Source organism: Macrobrachium rosenbergii, chromosome 21 (genome assembly GCF_040412425.1).
Source record: "Macrobrachium rosenbergii isolate ZJJX-2024 chromosome 21, ASM4041242v1, whole genome shotgun sequence".
In the NCBI taxonomy this organism is placed as follows: Eukaryota; Metazoa; Arthropoda; class Malacostraca; order Decapoda; family Palaemonidae; genus Macrobrachium; species Macrobrachium rosenbergii.
Window position 1 is genome coordinate 33,111,541 of NC_089761.1, and position 27,180 is coordinate 33,138,720.

General features: G+C 38.0%; 1 protein-coding gene and 1 long non-coding RNA gene across 2 annotated transcripts in view; one reads left to right on the forward strand and one right to left on the reverse strand.

Annotated features, from left to right (window-relative positions):
- beta-PheRS (phenylalanine--tRNA ligase beta subunit) lies at positions 1-9,317 on the forward strand. Its single transcript, XM_067123380.1, has 10 exons — positions 1-158; positions 2,043-2,290; positions 2,414-2,543; positions 2,838-3,004; positions 3,259-3,477; positions 4,415-4,611; positions 5,271-5,472; positions 6,334-6,501; positions 7,105-7,312; positions 8,259-9,317. The coding sequence occupies exons 1-10, from the start codon at positions 101-103 to the stop codon at positions 8,429-8,431; spliced, it is 1,770 nt and encodes a 589-aa protein (XP_066979481.1). The 5' UTR covers positions 1-100; the 3' UTR covers positions 8,432-9,317.
- LOC136849877 (uncharacterized) overlaps positions 7,490-27,180 on the reverse strand; it is a 24,968-nt gene continuing 5,277 nt past the window's right edge. The window contains exons 2-3 of the long non-coding RNA XR_010856452.1: positions 10,821-10,906; positions 7,490-7,897 (exon numbers count right to left, since the gene is read on the reverse strand). This is a non-coding gene — a long non-coding RNA (uncharacterized lncRNA). The remainder of the gene's footprint in view (positions 7,898-10,820; positions 10,907-27,180) is intronic.

Genomic DNA, 27,180 nt, shown 5'->3' on the forward strand with positions numbered 1-27,180 from the left:
GAGTATTTCATCCAGGTAACCTCAGGTAAGGTCACTCTGGGCAATGATGTAACTCGTGTCACAGCAGACCGTCATCAGCCACAGAAACGTCAACACCAACATGCCGACTGTCTCGGTGAATCGGGACTTGCTCTTCAAAGCAATTGGTCGCACTTACTGTAAGGATTAATGAGCTGTTCTTTTGATTTGAAATATCATTTATAATAGAAGTTTACGTAGGAGGGTATTAATCATTGTTGGAGTGGGGTCGTATGGTGACTGCACCTTCGCATCTGTTTTTGTTGGCGATTGCCGAAAGGTATACTTTAGGGGTTAGGTTAGTAATGTTGTGGGTTAACCAAGCATTTGCAGTGGAAATTATTTCAGTTTTATTAATGGTACATTTAAAACAATGTAGAAACCACAGGATAATTAAGCAGAAAAATTCCCTGGGCGCCGCGTTTAGTATTTACCCCGTGGGATTGGATTTCGAAACAAACAAATGACGGTAAATTTCCCAACTTATCCCTGTATATTTCTCTAATTATCTCGTCCTTATTGCATTATCTACACCCTTTTCTGATTTATTCAGCCGAGAAATACATTAAACAACACCCTCGAGTGCCCGTCTCCTTTACATTTACCTAAATTTATCTTGAGCATTGTTGGGCGGGACCCCAGGGAGGGTGAACCCCCCCCCCCCGGGCCAGGTTAGGGCACAGTGTCCAAGGTTAGGTTAGGTTAAGGGGGTAGTTTGCAGAACGACGGCAGCAGGCTCTAACACTACCTCCAAGTGGAAGCTTAGTCCTGGTTTCCATTGTTTAGTGTTACATGTTGGGGGGGCGGGTTGCAGACACAGCAATTCAGGTTAGGGAGGTAAGGTCTGGTTAGGTTAGGACATGGCATTCATATTCCCTCAGAAATACCTACTGTGGAAATGCCTACTACTACAGTGTCCTAGCCATGACCCCTTTGCTCTGCAAATTTGGAATTTTTTGGCCCGCAGTGAAAGTTATTTGTCAAACTTGATTAAACATAAGAACAGTATTTGCGATGTGAAATAGCTATGCTAATCGTTCTTCAATTTGCCTTATCGTAGTAAATAAATAGACTCGATGCTGTAGCCTAAGCCAGAGGGTTGCTGCCTTTGGCAATATCTTTAGCTTAGTCTTATTGTGTTTTTATTAGAGTAACTAGACACTCTTTGTAGTCATGAAATGAGTTCCAGTCTTTATCAAAAAGCCATTTTTTGCCAGCAGCTAGTTAAAGTTAGCCTAACCTAATCAAGGTTTGGTTGGTTTCGAGGTAAGTGACTGGGCACATGGCATTTGAGCACTGTCGTCCATTTGGCATCACCTTATGCAAGGCATGATTTTTCCTTTTTATTTTTGTGGTGTGGCAAGAAATTTTATGAATGACCTCGGATAGCCTATACCCAAAACTAAATACTGAAAGATATAACAGCTGATAATTATTAATAGTTTTCAGTTCTTTATTCATAAGCCTGGTGCTTATGCTATAGCCTATGTAGTAGGGTCTTACTAAGCTGCAAGGTGGAATTATTATAGATGAAAGTGCAAAATTCAGGACTTAATTGAAAGGCGATTTCAGGAATGTATCCCACCATGCCTCCTTCCCCCTCCCCACCTTAAACCTTACCTAAAAATTATGTTAGTGGTACCTATAGGGGTACATGCTAACCGGACCTGGGTTTCTGCACCCTATTTTACTGGTGGTTGAAGGTACTGGAGTTGCTGTGATATTTCATCTCATTACAGTACCACATTATTTATTGATATAAAGTTGTTGTTGAATATTATACTAATATACAACACAGTAAAACAGTAGCTATAAGTGGGGTGTCATGTGTGGTGTAGGTTATTTGGTAGATTGCATTATCCATAAATCATTATTTCATGATGAAGATCAAAGTTCAAGCCTTTAGTGCTTAGCTTATGGAGCTGATGTTCATTGCTGTGCCTTCAGTATACAGATATACACAGCATATAAGACACAAATTTCCATGGTTTTGTTTTACTAAAGATTTGGTCCTTTACTTTCAGCTGATGAAGAATTTGACGAGTTGTGCTTCAAGTATGGCTTGGAAGTCGATGATGTGGTTGATGATCCCGAAAAGGGTATTACGTACAAGATAGAGGTTGGTGCTAATCGGTACGACCTACTGTGCATTGAGGGAATTGCACGTTCGCTCTGCGTGTTCCTTGGTACACAGCCACAACCTGATTACCGTCTTGTACCTGCCAAAGAGCCTGAGAAGTACAAACTTATTGTTAAGCCCAACACAGCCAAGGTAAGATAATTTAAATGTAGTGTTGAAACACTTAATATACCATGTATCATAATTCTTTCCTTTCATGGTTTTTTAAGGATAATTTTAGTGGAATTATATTTCTAAATGGAATTACATTTCTAGGTTCGTCCCTTTGTTGTGGGGGCAGTTCTTCGTAACTTGACTTTCACCCAATCAGTTTATGACTCCTTTATTGACCTGCAAGACAAATTGCATCAGAACCTTGCACGGAAACGGACATTAGTTGCTATTGGTAAGATTTAGGATTATTGTATGTAATAAAATTCAAAGTAATGTCAAGGCAGTAGAATTTTGTATTTTCTTTGTATCTTGATATGTTGGAAAATTGGCCAATACTGAACTAGTTATGGTACTGTTTGCAAAATGGCAGATATTAGCCAAATACTGTACCACCTTCATTATTTGATTCTTGTTCTTGTAAATATTGCTTACTTTATTGTAAAAAAATTTGACATTTGACAAATTAAAGTGTTTTTAGCAAGAAATTGTTCCCAGCTTTTTCATATATTTTTTTTTTTTGCGACAGGTACTCATGACTTGGATACCATTGCTGGCCCTTTTATATATGATGCCAAGCCACCACAAGATATCAGTTTTGTTCCCTTGAATCAAACGCAAGTGTTCCGTGCCGACAAACTACTGGAGCATTATTCTCAAGACTCACATCTTAAAGAATTTGTTCCTATCATCAAGGTAGGCCCAACCACACTGCTACAAGCATCAGACTTGTGATTAAGATCTTAAGTTAAATTACTGAGTACATTTCAAGTGCAATGTGACTAAGTGTAAGTCTGTTTAATTGTTGAGATGCACGTGTTCGACATAGTTTTCATAAGTGTTGATTTTCATTGTGGAATTTGATATCTTTTGATGTTTTGTCAGACTTTATGTAATACATGATTTAAGTAAATTCCATATATTCAAGTCATCATGACCTGTTGTTTCAGGACAAACCAGTATATCCTGTTATTAGTGACCAGAATGGTGTTGTGCTTTCCTTGCCTCCCATCATCAATGGTGACCACTCGAAGATAACCCTTCAAACTAAAAACGTTTTTATAGAGTGCACTGCAGTCGACAAGTTCAAGGCACAGATAGTTTTGGATACGATGGTCACCATGTTCTCTCAGTATTGTGAGCAGCCCTACACGGTGGAACCAGTGCAGGTTAGTGTTCATTTCTACTGTGATGGTATTGCTATTTAGAATACTGTACAGATGTAAAAATGTTTAAAATTGGTAGTTATAGGGTAAGCACCTCACTTACATGAAATAGTAAGTTCAGTTCTGTTAAATGTTATATATATATATGAGGAAGTTGAATCCAGGGCAAAAATAATTTGAATAGGTCATTTGGAACTAAACGAGTAAAAAATGGGTCTGAGTGCTTGCTCCTCTATGAAAATATCATGCAGTACATCTGGGTGTTGACTTCAGAAGCTGAATTTATTGCATATGTTCTGCATTCTTGACAAATTAGCTGTTCTCAGTTACAGTATTGGAAGTGTTTTTCACAGTCTAAGAACTTAACATGCTACAGCCTCTCCTGTGATTACTATCCATGCATGTGACTGAAAAAATCAAGACAGGCACATTTAGCTTAGGTTATTTTTAAATCATACTCAAATCTGGGCCATTATAGCACTTAGGCACTTTAGATATCCTCATGGTTCCTTCTCTGTCAAATAGCTTTTCATTCTTTCTCAGAAATTGAAAAGAATCAAAACATTTGATTGAATATTTGGTTGAAATCTTTATATATTTTTTTGTGTGTGCATTTGGTTGCAAGTCGCAGTTGAACAATGTAATAGAAACCTCCAATGTAGAGGTAGAGGTTTGCCATTTAAAGTTTTGTCAATATTGACATAGTTTACTGTATAAGGCTTGTGAATTCAAGAAATGAATCCTTGTAGATAAATTGTAATTTCTTGCATAGACATCAAAACATACTGAAAGATACAATAGAACTTTGCTAGGTTACTCAATGATTAATTGGGAGAGAAACTGCAAAGCTCAAGGTACACTGTGCTTACCCTTTGTTTTCTGTGGTGTGTAATAATTAAAACTCCTTTTTATTACTTCAATTGTTGTTCCATTGTTTCAGGTTGAATACCCAAATGGAGAGAAAATTCAATACCCTACTTTATCATACAGAAATCAAGAAGCTTCCGTTTCTTATTGCAACATTCTTGCGGGTGTATCAGAGAAAGCCGACACCATATCAAAAATGCTGACATCAATGAGCTTGACTGCAAAACCAATGGGAGAAGATAAAGTATTAGTCAGAGTGCCTCCTACAAGGTAGTGTTAAATCCTTCCAACATTCAGGTTTCTTTTTGAGTACTCTTTGGTAAAAATATGATTGCCTCATATTGTTAATATTATTAGTTTTATGTTAATTTTGTATATCTTACTTATTGTAGATGGTTACTGTAGCCTGATATTGCATATGGAAAGCATTCAGAAATTAGTATGATAGAGGAAGAATGAAGTGATCATTTTCTTTGATAGTTAAACATACTACTGAGGTTGCATGGTTTTGGTTGAAAAATAACAGTGTCATATTTAAAACCAATCAGGTATGATTGAAATATAGGAATATCTTGTAAAATGTTTCCTCTCATATGCACTATTTGTCTAGTCAGACACAAGTAATGTGGTCATTCTTCCACTTTGTTTATAGTCTGTCTGTCCACTTCATTTTATGAGGTTCCATTCTTTTCCTGAAACTACTTATGTAATATTTTTCGTATATTTGCTGGAATTTTCTAACTTTTTCAATAAGTTTTGTGTTGCATGTCATTTTAAGAGGTTTAATAGATTATAAAGTGTTTTTTTATTTTCTTTACTTTCTTGTGTTGTGTTGTAAATATTTCTGGTTGTGGAAATAAGCACCTCTTTCAAAACAATTTTGTTTGTATGAAAACAGATTGTTCAAAGATGTTGACATTTTCCCTCAGGTACGACGTTTTGCACGAAGTCGATATAGCAGAAGATTTTGCTGTTGCGTACGGATTCGACAGACTTGCCGCGGACATGCAGCTGCCACCTACGAATACAGCTGGACAGGAATTTGAGCTCAATTACCTAAGCGATAAAATTAGGTTGCTAATGTCTCAGAATAACTACACGGAAGCAGCCACTTTCTCACTGCTTTCAAAAGTAAGTTAACGAAACTACTTCAGGCTTCGTATTTAAGCTTTTATTTGTTAACTTGGAAAAGTTTTTGCATTTAGGACTTTTCACTAATTTTGTCATGAGTAAAACTTGATGGAAATATAAAAGGGAAAGCATCTTGTTACCAGGCATGTAATATTTAAACCACAAAAGTCTAAAGACTTAACTACAGCACATACCTTTATTGTTCAATTTTTATTGTTCAATTGCGTAGCTTTGCTTAGGCTGGCAAAAGAAATTTACTAGCAATAGGTTCTTCACAAAACTAGCTCATTCCGGGCTCCTGACTTTTTTATTTTGTAGTAAAACTTAAAAGTGCTGTGACATTTCATATTATTTTCCAGGGGAACCAAACAATCACATGTATTCATCAGTAAAACTTGAGTGATTAGATAAAAGTTTGGTCATAATGAAACCAGATTGTAATTCCGTAAATGAAAATACTGTGCAATTTTATTTAGGAATTGGAATATAGAATTTAGGCCAAAGGCCAAGTGCTGGGATCTATGAGGTTATTCAGCGCTGAAAGGGAAATTGAGAGTAGAAAGGTTTGAAAGGTGTAACAGGAGGAAAACCACATAGTTGCACTAAGAAACAATTGTTAGAGATGGTGGAAAGTCAGGTGAAAGAAAAAGAATATGAACGGAGATAAGAGTAATGAAAGAGGTTGCAACTAGGTGCAAATAACCTTAAGTAATGCCTACAGTGCACCACGTTTGGGGCAATTTTAAAATACATTTAAATTGTAATTACATTTTTCAAGGAAGTTTTTCCCCACATAAAGTATGAAAAGTGCTGTTCCTCTGCAGGCCATTTATAATATTCACTAACAGTAAATGATTTCAGGCAGATATAGGGGAGAAAATGAGGATCAACATAGATGACCATCCTTGGGTTCGAGTTGGTAACCCAAAGACAACAGAGTGTGAAGCAGTTAGAATCAGTCTCCTACCTGGACTACTGAAGACTGCTGCAGCGAACAAACACATCTCTCTGCCTCTCAGACTCTTTGAGGTTAGTATGGGTAGTATTAACTGCAGGCTTGATGTTTTTAAGAGTTGAAATTTTACCTGGAATGTTAGAAACTGTTCTTGATACTAAACGTTTTAAAGTACTGTGTAAGCAAAGTATGTAATCAAAGCATTTATGGTTTCAGATGAGGTTTTAATTTATTTCTAGTATTTTATTAGCAATTTTTTAAAGTAGTTTCTGCTCACAACTGGTTTGGAACTTGTTGATATCACAATTAACATTTTAATGCTGTAGATTTTTGGAATGGGCAGTTTAATTATGCTTTTGAAGTCTTATCCAAAGAGAGGAAGTAATTTGTAATTTGGAGAAGAGTAATAAGAATGTATTGCTTGCTTGGAAGGTTGTATGTATTGCTTGCAAGGTTGTATGTATTGCTTGCTTGGAAGGTTGTAATATTTTTACTCCCCATTGGTACTTCTGATTCTGGGAAATTGTAGAATTACTCAGCCGTAAGTCCATTTTATTTCCTTTTACATTCATGAATTCATGCAGTTTTTCATTTGTGATTTGTTTGTAGTCTGATAGCAATACTCTTGCTTTCGGAACATCACTTTAACACTTCTGATTTTCTTGCATGATTTTTAGGTGTCTGATGTTGTGTTAAAAGACTCGTGTTCTGAAACTACAAGAGGTGTTGGTGCAAGGAACGAACGTCACCTGTGCGCCATTAATTACAATGTAAAGGCAGGAATGGAGATTGTTCAAGGATTACTCGACAATATAATGATTGCTCTTAAAGTTCCCTTCACAGAAGACAAAGGTTCTAAAGGCTATTATTTAGAAGGAAAGGACTGTAAGTATATTACTGTAATTGTTTTGGTTTATAAAAGAATTGTAGTGACAAACTATATTAGATTGCTTGTTGTAAATTCTAATATGTACGTATCAGAACAATATATAAAAATTATTTACAATAACTATAGTTAATGTTGCAAAGTCTTTCTGGTCAGAGGTATTAACGAAATACAGGTTTATCTTTTGTTTATTCATTAAACATTTATTCTGCCTTGGCTAGAATGATTTGTCACAAATAATTCATCAAAAATTCATTAACTGAAACCTCTTCAAAATTATTCTGGATCACACAATTGATACCTGAAGCTGCACCTCACTTCATGATCATCAGCATAACATCAGTGTTTCCTTTTACAGTATTAAACAGTTCCCTAGCTTCTTTCACACACATCTTGTGCACTTCCAAAATTATCGTTGGGTCATTCTTCATATATATATATATATCCAAAAAGTTGATGTGAGGACAAGGTTTCTCGAGTAGCATTTCTTGGATAAACAAGAGGCCAGTTCTTTACAATCTTCTAAATGCTTTGCGCTACACTCTTGGTTCTTGTTCCATTGCTCATTTGCAGCAGATAGACACCTGCAAAAAGGGAAATAAAGGAAAAATGAGTATGCTAAGAACATGCTCACTCTCATAAACTATATTTTTTCTTTTAACTTGAGTGAAGACTCACTGTGTTAGTGTATATAAATTTTATCTGTTCCATTGTTATATCATAAATTCAAATACTAATGTTTTGTTCTTTGGTTTGTATTATAAGCTATTAAGCATAGGCTAACCCATAATAAAACTACAAAAATCCATGCAGGGTTCACTGACAACAACATTAACGGGGAATAAGCAGTTGCTACTTTTCAAGTGCCGCCAAAGCAGATGACAGTTGTAGTGGTATGTAACAGAGTGAATATGCATTGATTCCTTTTATTTGATTTCCCAACAGATCCAAGTTTCTTCCCCGGATTCTGCGGCGACATTATTGTGAACGGTGTGGCAGTTGGCCAGATTGGACTTATCCACCCAGAGGTTATTATGAACTTCAACCTAAACAATCCGGCAGCAGCCTTAGAAATAAACCTGCAGAAAGTGATAGATATAACTAACTTCGGACAGTGATGGCATGTCACTATGTAGGTTACAATGTAATATTCATGGCCTTAGGATTTTTTTGGAGTTAGACTAGTAATTGGTTTGATATAAGTATAGCGAAGTTCAGACAGTGCCCTACTTTCTTACTTTCATTACCATTCTCAGATTACAGGTATATCTTTTTTATAAAAGTTGAAAGGTTGTTCTTCCAGTATTTAATAAATGTCTACTGTACTCCAGCTCTCTGTCAATTTGTAATGTTCAGCAGATAAAATGCTGTACCCCATTTGGAGGCCTCTGCATTAACAGCTGGAATATGCTGTGTGTAAATATCCAAAGATAGCAGAACTATAAATACATATCTCTCACACATAATCAGCTGCTTGTTGTATGCCATATCTTATGATATACACAATTATGACCTCAACCTTGTTACAGTACAGGTAAACGTTTTGTGCATTCACCTTGCTACAATACATGTAAACATTTTTGTGCATTCATCTATACAAGTGAAACTGTAATGTTTTTGCCTTGAAAGCATGGAACATCAAGTTATACCTTAAATTTAAAACCAGTAACTGAAATATTCTCACGGTTCAGTCAAGTGATTTATACTATATTGTCTGTAGAAAACAGTGGTTCTTAAATTTTTTTTTTTCTGTTATGTAGGTCACAAATTTTATTTTAAAGTGGTGTTCAGCTGAAGCAAAGCCAAGGGATGTTTAATCATCAAAGATATGCTCTCCTATATCTTCATTTCATGAAGCAAAGCCAAGGGATGTTTAATCATCAAAGATATGCTCTCCTATATCTTCATTTCATTTACTTCTTATTGTACTTATTTGAAAATCAGGAAGGATACTGTTTAGTATTGTTAACTTTTTTGACAAGCCAAATAAATCTTTCAATATAATTTTCTTAGTTATTCGTAACTGTCCTGTAAACCAGCCAAAATCCTTCAAGATTCGCTCATGAACTTGTTGAATGTACAAAAATTAACATTAAAAAATTCTTTTAATAAAAAGATTATTTTAATCTCAGGTCTCCAATTCAAACAGGGTTCCCAACGGGTTTCCAAGACCTCCCAACAGAATGAGAGGCATTTTGGCTTGGTTTTTCATATTTTGAGGACCAGTTGACGGCCTCTGTACTTACAAGCACTAGGTCAATGCACTGAAGATTGTTAAATCAGGTTGGAGTACTGTTGGGCCCTATCCAAGAATAAAATGAACATTCTAACATGTATAAAATCAACTGATACAAACTATTGCTTACCAATGTCTTCTCTGCCACTTGGCAGACTGAACAAGCTGGACTTTACAATCCCTTCTTGCAGCTGCAAGATGGCAAGCAGAAAGCAATGGTTTCTAACTATGTGAGCTAAAATGTGCCTCAGGAGTTTATGTTTATACAGAATCCAGCATTACCATGTTTATCCAAAGCACCGGAGGTAAATGGTTTCCATCAAGGATTGGCCATTGCTCCTTTCGTTCATGAAGGAAATTGCTAGCTTTGGCACTTAAACGGGTAAAAGCTATCCTCTGCTTCATTAGGAGAGTCCTCTTCTAGTATGGGTTTCCGAAACTGCAGTATTCTCTGATGGGTCTGAAGAGGAAGGACGACAATACCAACTCTGCGCTTAGGTTCCTATGACTTAGTTACTTGATGCATTCCATTCTTCAGAATACATATGGGAAGGAAATAGCAATGAACATAGGACAAAGCTGCTTTGTCACCAGTTACTGGGCATTGAAAAGCCCTCAAGTCAGAAATGTAAAGACACTCATTTCATTGTTCATCCGCTGGAAGAGAAAGTCTTGGAATACCACTTTGAGCTTCTTGGTCCTCAAGAGTGACCAAGTGGGAGTGAGCACATTGAACTGCACAAAGAATTTGGTATTTACCAAAACAAAGTCTGTTGCAAAAACAAAACCATCAGTCTTGATGAACTTGAAGATCAAGAAACCTTTTGAAGTTGAAAATTCAGAATACTAAAGACTCTTTAGTGGGAAAAACTGAGTAGCCAGAACTAGAATCCTCATGGCTGAGAATGATGACTTACACCATGCTGGGGAAAAAATAATGCTGTCCACTAAGGAACAGGGGAACAAAACACATCTAATATCACTACATTAACAGAGAATGAGTTACACACTGCTTAGTCTACAGGAAGGCAGAACTCCCACATGGCTTGTAGACAGTTCCCAGTGTTTCTGCTGAGCTTTTAAAATTACTGGGTTTGTAAAAGTTTTCTACGCATGAGCTGATTTTAGACATTATGATACAGTCCAATTTATGCATTTGAAGTCAAATAATGGATCACAGCCAATCTACACCACTGACAAGTTATGTTAAGAAAAAAAAAATACACATACAAAACATCAAGATAGCAGAAACAGGAAAGGGTGCACTATACCTTTGCAAACACTAGGAAAGATTCCTGGATAATGCCAAATCTTGTACATATCTTGTTTAACTTCCAAATTAATGATTTTCATTAATCTGCAAATAAACATGTGGAAGAGTACAATGACCACACTAGACAAACTCATTAGTTATTTAAATATCTGGACTAATAACCTTATGAGTTATCTGAAAGAATCTGGTTATTTTAATGAGATATGATTTCAGTATATTTAATAAAGATTTTAGTCATTTATTCTTATACTAAGTATATATTTTGAATATAAAAGTTTAATATATACTTATTTTTTGTTGGTTCAATCTAATATCATTCTTAATTTTTTACGTTCATATTTTAACACTGAATTTTACTAGTATATCATCATTCACCTATTCATTATCAATCATATCATTAATTTATATATTTCACCTTCTTTACAGCACTGAATAACCCTGACGGGTTCTAGTGCCTGGTCTTCAAGACCTAAATTTCATAATCAATCAATTAATCACTAGAAGTATGGGTACATTTATTTTAAGTTGAACTCTGCAGCCAAGCTATACTTTGCCAACAAACATAGATTCAGAAATGTAATTTGTCAACTGCTAGAACGGAACCAGCATTACTCCTCTGGACAAGGAGGTGGCTGAAAAGGTGTAAGTAAAAAAAAAGTGCAGCACACTCCATTTCTATAAGGAAAGCAAGGCGTCCAATTCCACCTTAATCTGTTACCTATCCTGATCCAGAGGCTTCTGAGTTTCCTTCCCTGAGTGTCAATGACCAGGACTCTTACTAAGTTTGGTCGTTTTTGATCAAGTTCATTGTATGCAGTAGCACCTCAATTCAACATACAGTTTGGGGGGTCTGGCTGTTCTGATAAAACAAAGACCCCATATTATATAGCCTGCACTTGAATATTTTCTAGACATCTTGTAGCTACGAGTAATTCCACCCAGTTCCTAACAACCTAAACTAACCTGTGCTTTACACTTTACATTCATTATAAGAGATATATCTAATGTATCACTTATAAAATGTCAGCATAATGAAACATAATCATAATATGGTAGACGGTAAGTATACTTAAGTCCGCTGACTTGAGGTGTTCCTTTGATTTATGCTTAAACATTGCGTAATCTTCAACCAAATGATGAAAACCAGGTACTTGAGCAAGAACAAACAACATTAAAAAACCTATATGGGGAAGGTGTTGAGAATGTATGGTAAAAGATTTAAGTTAGTAAGGCCGATTACAAGTTTTAATGAAAGGTGTGCGGTGTGCATTAGAATACGTTGGTGGGAGAATGACTGGTCTGGTGTAGAATTGGGTCTACAACAAGGGTGTGTTATGCCTCTGTGGGTGTTCACTAACTTCTTGGATGAAGTGTCAAGAGTCAAAGAAGGGCAGGCGATTTGCATAAGTGCTTAGGGCTAAGTACAGTATGACGAGGTGAGTCACAGAATAAGGGAAGCGAGGCACGTTGCCATTTATGCACAAGATTGGGAAGAGAATTGAATTGGCTGCCTTGGACTGCATGATTGGATTGTTGAGCCAACTCTCCTATATGGAAGTGAATTGTGGATGATGACTGTGTGGCAGAAATAAGGTTGAAAAAAGATCAGAGCATTTTGCCAAAGATAATTCGACAATGAACTGTCATACATTACCATTTTCAGTGTGTCTAACTCAATAAATCCCCATACTGTGATATAAGCACAATCAAAACCTGACTCGAATACATATTAGAGAAGAAGCATTGTGTATGAAGAGTACAGGAACTCGATTATATAACACACTGCTAGGAGGAGGAGGAGAAAAAAAGAACCATTTTATCCCGTTCCCTCAAATATGAAATAAGATGCGATAACAAGAGACGAAGGGGGAAGAAAAACAAGAACGACAAGGATAAGCGTGGAAATAGGATTCCTCTCAAAACCGGTATTGGAAGCTGAGATCGAACCTGATGACTAAGGTTACATCCTATGGCCCTGGGGGGAGGGGGCTTACTTGTGTTCAGCCGTAAGCTGTAGGTTATAGCCTTACTCTTCATGTACAATATGCTAATGATATGCAAATTGGTACAGTTAGGAGATATGCTATTAAAAAAATAATAGACACACTTTAGACCAATGTTTCCCCAAGCTCGTCAGTCTAGCTTTTACCTGACGGTTTTCGTACTTATTTTGTTTTTCCTTGGGAGCTGATCACTCTCACTGGTAAGGGACGTACACACACAAGAGAGAGAGAGAGAGAGAGAGAGAGAGAGAGAGAGAGAGAGAGAGAGAGAGAGAGAGAGAGATCGTTTGTTTTCTGGGTCCTCCTCCTCTTAGTACACTCTTACTCTCGTTCCGTCTCACATTTGCTGGCGTCGTCGTATTCAATTACGAATGCAGCGCTGACGTCATTGCGTGAGTTCGGTTACGAAACGAACTTTAAAAAATGTAAGAAGAAGACGAAGAAGAAGAAGTAGAAAGTTTGCAAGAAAAGAGAGAGAGAGAGAGAGAGAGAGAGAGAGAGAGAGAGAGAGAGAGAGAGAGAGAGAGAGAGAGAAAATGTTGGGGTGCAAGAGGGCAGACAAGCAGGGCTCAAGGCGAAGTTTTAAATTAGTGCCAGTGAGCTCTCTCTCGTGTTCTACCACAATGATCCTCATAGGCCCATGTCACAATTAATAAATAAAAGCCATTTTATTTCGGTTGACATTGGCCCCCCCTCTTCTCTCTCTCTCTCTCTCTTCAATATATATTATATACTCTACTACCATCCTAAATGATTTTAGTGCCCAAAACACACAAGACAAAATACCATAATATTACGGTTAACACTACTTCTCTCTCTCTCTCTCTCTCTCTCTCTCTCTCTCTCTCTTCTCTCTCTCTCTCTCTCTCTCTCTCTCTCTCTCTCTAAATATATACACCGTATTCTACAACCATTCTATGATTTGTAATCGACCTCAGAACACAATTAACACGCAAAACCATTTTATTTCGGTCGACACTGCTTTTCTCTCTCTCTCTCTCTCTCTCTCTCTCTCTCTCTCTCTCTCTCTCTCTCTCTCATTATATTTACTGTACCCTACAACAATTCTATGATATGAAGAGCCATATAAAACAAACTGTAACGGCACATGTATCATAAGAAAATATACTGAATTATGAACACAAGAATGTGTACATATTTTAAGAAAATGGGAATAAGAACTCAAGGGAGCGTTAGGTTTGCTGTGGAAACAGGCAATAAAGTTTCCAAAAATACGGTTGTTCGGGAAGTGGATCCTGAGACCATGTTGTTAGAGATTACTTAGTGTAACTGAAGGAAGACCTAACAAGCAGCTGACTTGGAAATGCAACTGGAAGCAAAGGGACAAATGATGACAAAACTGATACAAAGAAGTTCGCCAAAGAATAGGAAACGTAATGGGAGCTACCGCGTAGCGGGGTACTGCAGTCAATGCGCCTCACGGGGTGCACTGTAGGCATTACTAAAGGTTCTTCGCAGCGTCCCTTCGGCCCCTAGCTGCAACCCCTTTCATTCCTTTTACTGTACCTCCATTCATATTATCTTTCTTCCATTTTGCTATCCAACCTCTCCTAGCAACTATTTTATAGTGCAACTGCTTTGAGTTTTTCCTCCTGTTACACCTTTCAAAACCTACCTACTCTCAGTTTCCTTTCCAGCGCTGAGTGACCTCAGAAATCCCAGCGCTTGGCATTTTGCCTAAACTCTGTATTCCATCTGTTCCATTCCGTAACGGGAGCTTTGCAAAGAAAACTGACCAGGGGGACAAAAATTTGAAAACTGAGAGCCAGTTTATGGAGGTCACAAGTGACTGTCGACTGTAGATTAAGGTCGACAGAACATCGGACAGTTGGAAAACCACATGTCAAGACCACACACACACAAAAGTGTGCACTCGTATTTCCTAACATCTGATACATTTTGTTAACCTTATCATGATTTCGATTTCCCAGTGATAGAGATCGTCATATACGCTTCAAATGACTTACCATCAATTGCACACCTGTGTTTATGGGCGCAGGTGTGTGTAGAGGTGCTATAGCATGTATTGAGAGAGAGAGAGAGAGAGAGAGAGAGAGAGAGAGAGAGAGAGAGAGAGAGAGAGAGAGGGGGGGGGGAAACTATATAAAGTTGGCAAGCAAACGTTCCAAAGACATGTGAATGGAGGAGAGACTTCTGTTGTCACTAACATAGGAAGGAGGATCTTGGTTCTTTCATTTCATTCTGCCTTTTTAGTTTTCTGAAAAGGAAACTGTTGTGCCGGCTTTGTCCGTCCGTCCGCACTTTTTTCTGTCCGCCCTCAGATCTTAAAAACTACCAAGGCTAGAGGGCTGGAAATTGGTATGTTGATCATCCACCCTTCAATCACCAAATTGCAGCCCTTTAGCCTCAGTAGTTTTTATTTTATTTAAGGTTAAAGTTAGCCATGATCGTGCGTCTGGCAACGATACAGGCCATGCCACCACCGGGCCGTGGTTAAAGTTTCACGGGCCGCGTCTCAAACAGCATTATACCGAGACCACCGAAACGTAGATCTATTTTCGGTGGCCTTGAGTATACGATGTACAGAAAACTCGACTGCGCCGAAGAAACTTTGGTGCATTTTTTACTTTTTAGTTTTTTAATCTAAAGCAGTTTTATGAAAACATAAAACTGAGGCCAAAGGCCAAGCGTTGGGACCTGTGAGGTCATTCAGCGCTGAAAGGGATTTTGAGAGTACAAAGGTCTGAAAACCTCACAGTTGCACTATGAAACACCTATTAGGAATGGGTTGAGGAAAGTAAGATGGAACGAAGAGATTATGAACGGAGGCGCAGTAAAAGGAATGAAAGAGGTTGCAGTTAGTGAAAACCTATAGTAATCACCCAACATCGGCAAGGAATTCATTTCAGACGTCAAATGTGGAACACACAACATTCGACACTGAATAATCCCGAGATACACAGACAATATTACTCGTTTCAAAATTGAATTAAGTGATTATCTCCAATGGTATGTTGAAGACACATTAGGATTCTCGCAGAGGTAAACAACTCGAGCAATTTTTCTTACAGTCTAGGTCCCATTTAAAAGTTGCGGACCAAATCTACGGGATTTAGAGTCACAAAGTCGCATTTTAGCAAAGTCTGTTTGAAAGGACAGCTAATAGACAGACAGACCGACTATCTCTCTATATGGACAGCTATACTGCCCTAAAATGGAAAACGGCAGTATCCGCAAAACTTTCGAAATTGAGATATGCCACCTACTGGGCTCGTGAAATACTAATACGAAAGTTACTGCAGTTTCAGAATGATTCCTCAATGCTTTATTAGGGGGTCCCATTTGCAGTATTTGCAAAATCAGTATTAAGGCAAAGAAAAACTGCAGTGTCTACCATTTTTCTCAGTTCTGTATTTTTGCAGATACTGCAGTCTTCCATTTTAGGGCAGTATAACTGACTACCTTTGGACCAAGTTGGACTGAAATCATCTCAACTGTGCAGTAGTTGCGATGAAAAGGTATAGGCCCGACAGGCAGAAGGGCAGATATTAATATAACAGCAATTTTCTGCCTTTACGTAGCCCATACAAGACAGAATCAGGAGAGGTAAGAGGAACCACCTCACGGGCAGGAGAAATTTGCCTCTTCAAAGATGGAGGACTATAAACAGGGGAAACCGGAAGGCGGAGGAAAGTTCTAAAGCTAACACTTGAGGGGAGAAACAAATGGCAGAATCGACGAAGGACTCTGTCCTGGAGAGTACCTCCAGAAAGGGACAATCAGCTTCTCTGCGGGCGGACAAAAGCTGAAGGATTTGGAGGAGATAAGGCAGGGTCGTCCATCGGACAAAATTGCCTCTGGGCAAATCCTCTGGAGGCTGGGAATAGAAGAATGAACACGTAAAACGAATAAAAATATTCCCAAACACAGTAAAGAAAGGACCCGTGCGAGTTTGTTATTTGGGATGAAGACTACAACTTGTGACGCCCAAACAAAATGTCTCATTATTTCAAAGGTGCATATTTAAGCAATACGAACACCTGAACTCAGCCTGAAAGGTCTGAAGAAACTTTGACAGAAAAGAGAGAGAGAGAGAGAGAGAAACTCATAAGCACTGTACTTGATAAATCAGAGTTGAGTGCGAACTGTAGAATAGGTCTCGAAAAGAAGGAAAAACAATCCTGGAAAATTGACGGAATGTCCAGAACCCGAATACTGGACTTGGGAACGCGGAGAACGTTCGGAAGAACGCAAATGGGCATAGAGATAAAACGATGATAAATGGTTAACAAATACCAAAAAAAAAAGTAAGTGATTTAAACAAGCCTTGTTTTCCTCCAGCATCCGAGGTGTTTTCAAGACACTGTTGTTTTATTTCTTTCTTTCCTAATAATTAATCTCTTCCTCCTGTACTTCTTATTACCTCCTGTTGTTTCTTTCAAATGAAGACCATATTCTTTGGAAGGCTGAATTTCAAGTCAGTGCCCCCCCCCCCCCGTTTGGTAGGTTTGTTCCATATGAATAGGAGTTCATCTTCTGAATAATAATAATAATAATAATAATAATAATAATAATAATAATAATAATGATGATGATGATAATAATATAATAATAATAATAATAATATAATAATAATAATAATAATAATAATAATAATAATAATAATAATAATAATAATAACAACAACCTTGAATTTCAAGTCAATGGCCCTGTGGTGGGCTTGTTCCATGAATAGGGTTCATCTTCTGAATAATAATAATAATAATAATAATAATAATAATAATAATAAAGACTATCGTGAATTGCTGGGAACTGGCGCGAATAATAATAATAATAATAATAATAATAATAATAATAATAAGCATATCATGAACTGTTTGGAACAGACTCGAATAATAATAATAATGATAATAATAATTATAATACCATTCCTAAGTCTCCTTCCGTCTCCGGGTGATAATTTTAATGCTAGCATAATATACGACTACAAGGGCCAGTCTTACGTTGCAATGCATTGCCAGAGAACCTGGAATCACCTTTTTTTGTTTATATTTTTATTTTTTATTTGGTCCTGACGTTTGTTTGTAGCCATGGGCGGAAGGTCGCCGCCCTTACCTGCCCGTGTACCCTACTTGAAGCTGGTGGGTTGGGGGGGGGGTGAATAGGGAGGGGGAGGGGGAAAGGGAGAGGGAGGTATATGGAGAAGAAGAGGGAACCCAGGAGGCAGGAGATGCTAAGGAGATGTATGTGTACCCAAGTAATAAAAAAAGATGAGTTTTTTTGGTATGGGAGGGAGGGAGTGTGAGTGAGTGAGTGAGTGAATGTGTTTGTGAGTGAGTGAGTGTGGGTGTGTGAGTGAGTGAGTGAGTGAATGTGTTTGTGAGTGAGTGAGTGTGTTTGTGAGTGAGTGAGTGAGTGTGGGTGTGAGTGAGTTAGTAAGTAAATGAGTGAGTGAGTGAGTGTGGGTGTGAGTGAGTGTGTTTGTGTGAGTGAGTGAGTAAGTAAGTGAGTGAGTGAATGTGGGTGTGAGTGAGTGTGGGTGTGAGTGAGTATGTTGTGTGAGTGAGTGTGGGTGTGAGTGAGTAAGTGAGTGAGTGTAAACAAACCCAAACATTCTGCTCCAGCCCAGTAAATATGAAAACTAGTGTTTCAAGTTTTAATTAAGCAAGACCGGGGAGGGCCTGCGGGGGGAGAAAAAAAAAAAACAAAAACACAAAAAAAAAGTTCTTGCGTGTACTCCGGAGGCAAAACGGTAAATATCGACGAGATGGGGTTCGAAGGTCGGGGGTTGTCGCTCCCCCTCTCCAAACCCCACCGGCCTCCCCACCCCATCCCCTCACCATTTGGGGACGTAAAACTTTAATGTCTGGATATAACGAGAGGACTATTCCCCGAAGAAGTCGCGTTTTACGAACTGTATTTGACGGCGGCGAAAATCTCGTCACGAATCACCTCCTGGATTCAGCTTATTCTTCAGGTAAAGTGATTCACCAGAACAGGATGGAATCACCCTCAGATTCAGTTTACGCTTCAGCTAAAGTAATTTTCGAATTGGAATAGAATGGAATCACCCTTACATTCAGTTTATGCTTCAGCTAAAGTAATTTTGGAATTGGAATATGAGATTTAGGACAAGGCCAAACGATGGGATCTATGAGAGGGTGCAAAATAAGATGGAAGGAAAATAAAAACGGAGGTACAGTAAAAGGAATGAAATGGGTTGCATTTGGGGGCCGAAGGGACGTTGCAAAGAACCTTGGGTAATGCCTACAGTGCACCGCGAGAGGTGCACCGATGAAATTATCCCCCCCTACGAGGACAGCTAAAGTAATTCACCTGAATAGGACGTAATCAAACTTAGGATTCACTTTATCCTTAGCTAAAGGAATACACCTGAATACCTATTCTTCCCCAGAGCCAGGAGGCTCAAAAACGTATCCTATCATCCTTCTCACAGCCTGGGAGTTCACCTGTTCCTCCAAGAATCCATTGTCAAAAACGAGGCCCCTAGAAAACACACGAGAATGGGGGACCTCCCTTACACAGGGGAGAGTCTCCTTTCAGTTCATAATGGGCTTGAGTCATAACAAAGCGAGAGATGGAACGCCCGGAGAGAGAGAGAGAGAGAGAGAGAGAGAGAGAGAGAGAGAGAGAGAGAGAGAGAGAGAGAGATTTAATTAACGTTTTTTCTGTTTCCATAACGTTTGGGGACCCTGTGAGAGACGCAGAGTCATTTTCTAATTTTAAATATGAAGACAGAGAGAGAGAGAGAGAGAGAGAGAGAGAGAGAGAGAGAGAGAGAGAGAGAGAGAGAGAGAGAGAGAGAATCTTTAACAGATAGTGTTTTATCACTTCTAGAGACTAGAGAGAGAGAGAGAGAGAGAGAGAGAGAGAGAGAGAGAGAGAGAGAGAGAGAGAGAGAGAGAGAATTTTTTACCAGACAGTGTTTTATCATTTCTAGAGAGAGAGAGAATCTTTATCAGAGTGTTTTATCACACTACGAAGTGATAAAACAGTCTGATAATGTTCTCTCTCTCTCTCTCTCTCTCTCTCTCTCTCTCTCTCTCTCTCTCTCTCTCTCTTGGGAGGGGTAGCTCTTAAATATATATCTCTGGTGGGCGACTGACACTTAATAAAGCAAAGTCTGAAATATGGACGGGCCTGCTTCATGAGGACAATCTGGTGACTGTGGAAGCTGAACCATTATCACTGAATTTGTTTTCTTACTTAATTTATTCACGACGTCAGAGAGAGAGAGAGAGAGAGAGAGAGAGAGAGAGAGATTCATGTCAACTTAATCTATAGGGCTCTGCTCAAAATATTTTCTCGCATACTCAAATCTCAATTATTTATCTATCTTTACCACAGTTGATCTATTGACCTAGACAGCTATATGGCCTAATCACACGTGACGAATAATAATAATAATAATAATAATAATAATAATAATAATAATAATAATAATAATAATAATAATAATAATAATTACACTGCTTTAATAACTGAAATCATTCTGAATAATCTATCTCTCTTTCTCTCATTCTCCTGATTTAGCTGCTGAAAACATTCTAAGTAGACTTTCTCTCTCTCTTTCTCTCTATCGAAAAAGCCCGTCGACCCCATTAGAAGGATCATAATTTAAGCTTCTGAAGTTCCCTTTGCGAGCGTAGGACTTCCTCCCAAGGAGTTTTCGGGGATCCGTCAAAGAGATCCCACGAAAACTCAAAGCAAGGACTCTTTTCAAAACGTTTTTCCCCTTTTCGGTTCGTTCAGTTTGTGAGGGTAGGACACGGTTCTACGCAATGTGGATGGAAGCAGAATAAATAAGGAAACAGAATAAATAAGAAAAGAGAATGAATAAGAAAAGAGAATAAACGCGGAAACAGAATAAGCAAGTTAAAATATGCGCCGAAGTCTCTTCGGCGCAATCGAGTTTTCTGTACAGCCGCTACAGCCTATAATTAAAGACACCGAAAATGGATCTCTTTCGGTGGTCTCGGTATAACGCTGTGAGCCGCGACCCATGAAACTTTAATCACGGCCCGGTGGCGGCCTGGCCTATATCGTTGCCAGACGCACGATTGTGGCTAACTTTAACCTTAAATAAAATAAAAACTACTGAGGCTAGAGGGCTGCAATTTGGTGTGTTTGATGATTGGAGGGTGGTTGCCCAACATACCAATTTGCAGCCCTCTAGCCTAAGCAGTTTTTAAGATCTACAGCCGGACAGAAAAAGTTCATACGGACACACGAACAAAAAATTAAAGTAGAATTGGAATTGTAACTGGAATATCAAGTTTTAGGCCAAAGGCCCAGCGCTGAATGACCTGACGAGGTCATTCAGCGCTGAAAATAATGTTGAAACAATTGTCAGGAGAGGTTTGAGGAAAGTAAGATGAAAGAAAGAGAATATGAACGGAGGTACAGTCAAAGGAATGAAAAGGGTTGCAGCTACAGGCCTAAGGGACTCTGCAAAAAGAATCTTTAGGAATGCCTACAGTACACCGCGTTGGGTGCACTGACGGCACTAACAACCCCCCCCCCTACGAGGATGCGTGGTAACAAAAAAAATTAATATCGAAGAGCAGGGAGACGGGGGCAGACCCAAAAGTACTATTTTCCACAAAAGAATATTTTTAACAATTTTATCACATTTAAGATTAAAAAATCATCATCATTTTTAATCAAATTTAAATATAAGAATCTAATGGCTTTTATCGTCCAAGATATTAAATTCTATAATGACTGCTGTGATGTCTTCGCCTGGACAAATACCAGTTGAACCTCACATTATACTATTCTATAATGACTGCTGTGTTGAACCCCACATTATACTATTCTATAATGACTGCTGTGGTGTCTTCGCCTGGACAAATACCAGTTGAACCTAACATTATACTATTCTATAATGACTTCTGTGATGTCTTCGCCTGGACAAATACCAGTTGAACCTCACATTATACTATTCTATAATGACTGCTGTGAAGTCTTCGCCTGGACAAATACCAGTTGAACCTCACATTATACTTTCATTTTACTTTCCACTTGTCATCATTATCCGGACGTATCTCATTAGCTAAACTCAAAGCGGCGTTCATTTCTTACTTATCTCATTAACTCAAAGCGAAGTTCATTTCCTTATGCATATATATTGCAGAGAGGAGAAATTAGCATAATGTACAGAAAGAGGAATTACACACTTTCAGAAAAGGAGAGGTTCTGATTACACGCCGACATGCGAAGGAACGAGATTTCTTAAGGTTTTGTCATGGATGAAGAGATTTTTTTCAACTCTCTCTCTCTCTCTTTCTACATTCTTCACTTTCATATCCCTATCTTTATACCTTTTTTTTTTTTATCAATCTTTTTACACAATTTCTCTCTTTCTCTGAACGCAACTGGAAAGCTTTCGTCTGACTGAACAGCTTTTAAGTCTCCCGAACTGGACGAAATGGTAAAAAAAATACCTGACAGTTAATCAGCTGTTGTGTGTAAAGCTGAGAGAGAGAGAGAGAGAGAGAGAGAGAGAGAGAGAGAGAGAGAGAGAGAGAGAGAGAGAGAGAGTAACTTGTAGAGATGCAATCATTTTCCTCTCATCCACCAGACAGGTGGCCCGATTCATTTGAGGCCTAGGTAAGGTAATTTACCTGTATAAGTCGTGTTGGGACTAGGTGAATCAGGAAGTTGTCGTGTATTGTCGTGTACGGCACGAGGGATTCATCCATTAGCTAAATGGTTCGTGTGTCTTTCATGACTAGGAAACATATTTCATACGCAAATTCTCTGAAGAATGGGAGTTGTACGTGCAAGGACAAAAAAAAAAAAAAAAGTAAAAAATGCTTCGGAGCAATCAAGTTTTCTGTACATCGTATAATCAAGGCAACCGAAAACAGATTTTATCTTTCGGTGGTCTTGGTATAATGCTGTATGGGCCTCGGCCCTTGAAAATCTCACCACGGCTCGGTGGTGGCCTGGCCTATATCGTTGCCAGACGCACGATCATGGCTAACTTTAACCTTAAATAAAAACTACTGAGGCCAGAGGGCTGCAATTTGGTATGTTTGATGATTGGAGGGTGGATGATCAACATACCAATTTGCAACCCTCTAGCCTCAGTAGTTTTTAAGATCTGAGGGCGGACAGAAATAGTGCGGACAGAAAAAGTGCGGACAGAAAAAAGTGCGGACAGGAAAAAGTGCGGACAGAAAAAAGTGCGGGCAGGAAAAATGCAGACAGAAAAAAGTGCAGACGGACAGACAAAACCGGCACAATAGTTTTCTTTTCAGCAAAGTAAAAACAAAACAAAAACAAGGACACAGCAAATCTAATTTTGGAGAGATTGCCTGTCCAAAGCGACAGATACAGGCGTGGCAACGTCCCCTATCACCTGAACACACTGCTTTAAGACAAACGCCTCCTCCCCATCCCCCAGCCCCCTACCTTCCCCCTCTGTTCCCCGTGTGCTTTTGACGCCATTGCATGGTTGCAACTGCAGTTGCTTTCAATAAGATGAAAATGATGTTGATTTTATTTCATTCCTTTCCCACAGATTTAATAATGCATTTGCTAGATTCACTTTTAATTTCCACTTGTTTATAAGGTAATTAATTTCCACTTTTTTTATAAGGTTATTAATTTCCACTCGTTTATAAGGTAATTAATTTCCACTTGTTTATAAGGTCATGAATTTCCACTCGTTTATAAGGTAATCTAATTTCCACTCGTTTATAAGGTAATTAATTTCCACTTGTTATAAGGTCATGAATTTCCACTTGTTTATAAGGTCATTGACTTCCACTTGTTTATAAGGTCATTAATTTCCACTTGTTTATAAGGTCACTAATTTCCACTTGTTTATAAGGTCATTAATTTCCACTTGTTTATAAGGTCATTAATTTCCACTTGTTTATGAGGTCATTAATTTCCACTTGTTGATAAGGTGATTAATTTCCACTTGTTTATATGGTGATTAATTTCCACTTGTTTATGAGGTCGTTAATTTCCACTTGTTTATAAGTTCATTAATTTCCACTTGTTTATAAGGTCATTATTTTCCACTTGTTTATGAGGTCATTAATTTCCACTTGCTTATGAGGTCATTAATTTCCACTTGTTTATAAGGTCACTGATTTCCACTTGTTTATAAGGTCATTAATTTCCACTTGTTTATGAGGTCATTAATTTCCACTTGCTTATAAGGTCATTAATTTCCATTCAATTATAAAATAATCACCTTCCACTTGCCTGCAAAGTGATCAACTTCCACTTGCCCGTAAAATAATCAATTTCCACTTACTTATAAAGTAATCATTTTCGCTTGCTTGTGAAGTAATCAATTTCCATTTGCTTATAAAGAAATAAATTGCCACTTGCTTATAAAGTAATACATTTCCACTTGCTTATAAAGTAATCAATTTCCACTTGCTTTTTAAATAATAAATTTCCACTTGCTTATAAAGCAATCAATTTCAACTTGCTTATAATCAACTTCCACTTGCTTGTAAGGTAATCAACTTCCACTTGCTTATAAAGTAATCAATTTCCACTTGCTTATAAAGTAATCAATTTCCACTTGCTTATAAAGTAATCAATTAATCAATTTCCACTTGATTGTAATCAATTTCTACTTGCTTGTAAAGTAATCAGTTTCCACTTGCTTACTAAGTCATTAATTTCAATTTGCTTTTAAAGTAATACATTTCAACTTGGTTATACAGTAATCAATTTCCACTTGCTTGTAAAGTAATCAGTTTCCATTTGCTTACTAAGAAATTAATTTCAACTTGCTTTTAAAGTAATGCTTTTCCACTTGTTTATAAAGTAATCAATTTTACTTGCTTATAAAATAATTTCCACTTGTTACACAGTAACCAATTTCCACTTGCTTATAAAGTAACCAACATCAACTTGCTTAAAAAGTAATTAACACCCACTGGCTTGTAAAGTAATAAATTTTCACTTGTTTCTAAAGTAATCAATATCCACCAAGAGATGAGAAACATGAATGAGAAATGAGAAACAATACTCATCAACCATAACTACCGGCTTTCCTTCTAGCCCATTAATACTTTCTACATAATCTCTCTCTCTCTCTCTCTCTCTCTCTCTCTCAGTCGTTTGAGCCCGGCCCTTTCATTTTCCCTATCATCACAAAGTAAGTAGCCTAATCCGTTTGAAGTCCCGTCGACTCTCTTCCTGTTCTGCAATTATACGCTGTTTATCTTTTCTGTCGTGTCTATACATGGCGTTTCCTGGGACAGACAATAATTACTTTCTTTCTCTCTCTCTCTCACGCGCGTGCTCGTAATTTCTACGCCAGTTTGATACCGCAATCAATCGATGTTGAAATGGGAACGTGGCCAAGCCAGCCGACTTTAATTCGCGGCGTTTCGTAAATCCTTCATTTTTCTTCCCTATTCTTCCATTTCTCCCGTCCCCCCTCCCCTTACTCTTCAATTTCCACTTTATTCAGTTCCTCGTTGGAAGAGTCGGTAGAGTTGTCAGCTAGCACTCTGCTAGGCCCGAGTTCGAGTCTCCGGCCAGCCAATGAAGAATTAGAGGAATTCATTTCTGGAGATATAAATTCACTTCTCGGTATAATGTGGTTCGGATTCCTCAATAAGCTGTAGGTCCCGTTGCTAGGTAACCAATTGGTTCTTAGCCACGTAATATAAGTCTAATCCTTCGGGCCAGCCCTCTCTAGGAGAGCTGTTAATCAGCTCAGTGGTCTGGTTTAACTAAGGTATACTTTTCCACCTTATTCATTTTCCTCCCTATTCTTTCATTTCCACCTCATTCATTTCCCTCCAAATTCTTCAATTTCCACCTTACTCAATTTCCTCCCTATTCTTTAATTTCCACCTTATTCATTTTCCTCCATATTCTTTATTTTCCTCCCTGTTCAACATTTCCCACCACATCCTCATTTTTTCCTCCCTATCAGTCATCTTTCCTCAACATTTCTGCAGACGAAGAGGAAGTTTGATAACGGAAAACCCGGTTCCAAAGCGGCTGGCAAAACTCGCGCCATATAACGCCGCGAGCCCGACTGCGCTGAATTTCATTTCTTTAAATGGCTACAACCGACGACCTCCCATACCCCAGCCTGGCGTGAAACTGTCAAAAGAGTTTCATAATATCGTTTCTTCCTCGTTCGGATTTCCAACGGGGCGAAAACTGGACAGGACCTTATCGTTTCGAAAGCCTTTAATAATCCATAATTCATACAAACGCACGCACGCACAAACACAAGCAGAAACAAACAACTTGCACCAACAACGAATGTAATGACAATAACATTTAGGATTGCGGTGGGGGAAGGGGGAAGGAGGGAGGAGGAGGGAGAATGGGAATGGGGAGGGGAGGGAGAAGGGAATGGGAGGGGAGAAAGGGCGGGGGTGCATATATATTAAAGGTACCGTGACACGTGGACATTAATTCAACTTGAATTTGCTGCAGAAATAAGGTACAAACTTGGGTCCATCTCTCCGTGACCATAACTGTGCTATTTGAAGGTATATGTATACACAATATACATATACATATTTATACATATATATATAAATATTTATAAATATTTATACACACACACATATATATATATATATATATATATATATATATAGACAATATATATTATATACATAATTACAATATATATATATATATATATATATATATATATATATATATATATATATATATATATATATATATATATATATATATATATATATATATATTGTATATACATACAATATTCCAAATACTGAGCCACAACTAAATACAGAATTCACTTTATCCTCGGTATAACTTGCATCCAAAAAGGAATTATATATAATTAAAACATCTGCCCGGACCGTGGCAGATGCACTTACCATATATAATTCCCTTTGGGTTCAAGTAATTTCACTGGTATAAGGTAAATTCGATACTGAAGGGTATTTGTGGCTTAATATTCGAGAATATAAAGGAGTCACGTGTCAGGTGGTACTAAGTTAACACATACAAACACACAGACATAAATATATATGACTCACACAGAAATATGCACTGTATATACACTTATTCATTATGTGTTTATGTATGCATTTGCAACCTCCATCCTCGCCCAGTAATTTCCACTGCAACACTACACTGCTCTTGTGAACAGAAGCTTTCCTTCCTTATCAAGTGGTGCTTCTCACTTTTACAGCGCCAATGTTTCTCCCTTCCTGAATACTAAACAGTCTTGGTCTTTGTATGAAGCAATGCTACTGTCTGGCTTGGAAAAACCTGAGCTGTATTATGAAAACGAGCCGTTATTGTACTGCTGTATTTTTATTACTACACTTAGCTCCCTCTCTCTCTCTCACAGTCGCCCCCTAAACTTCT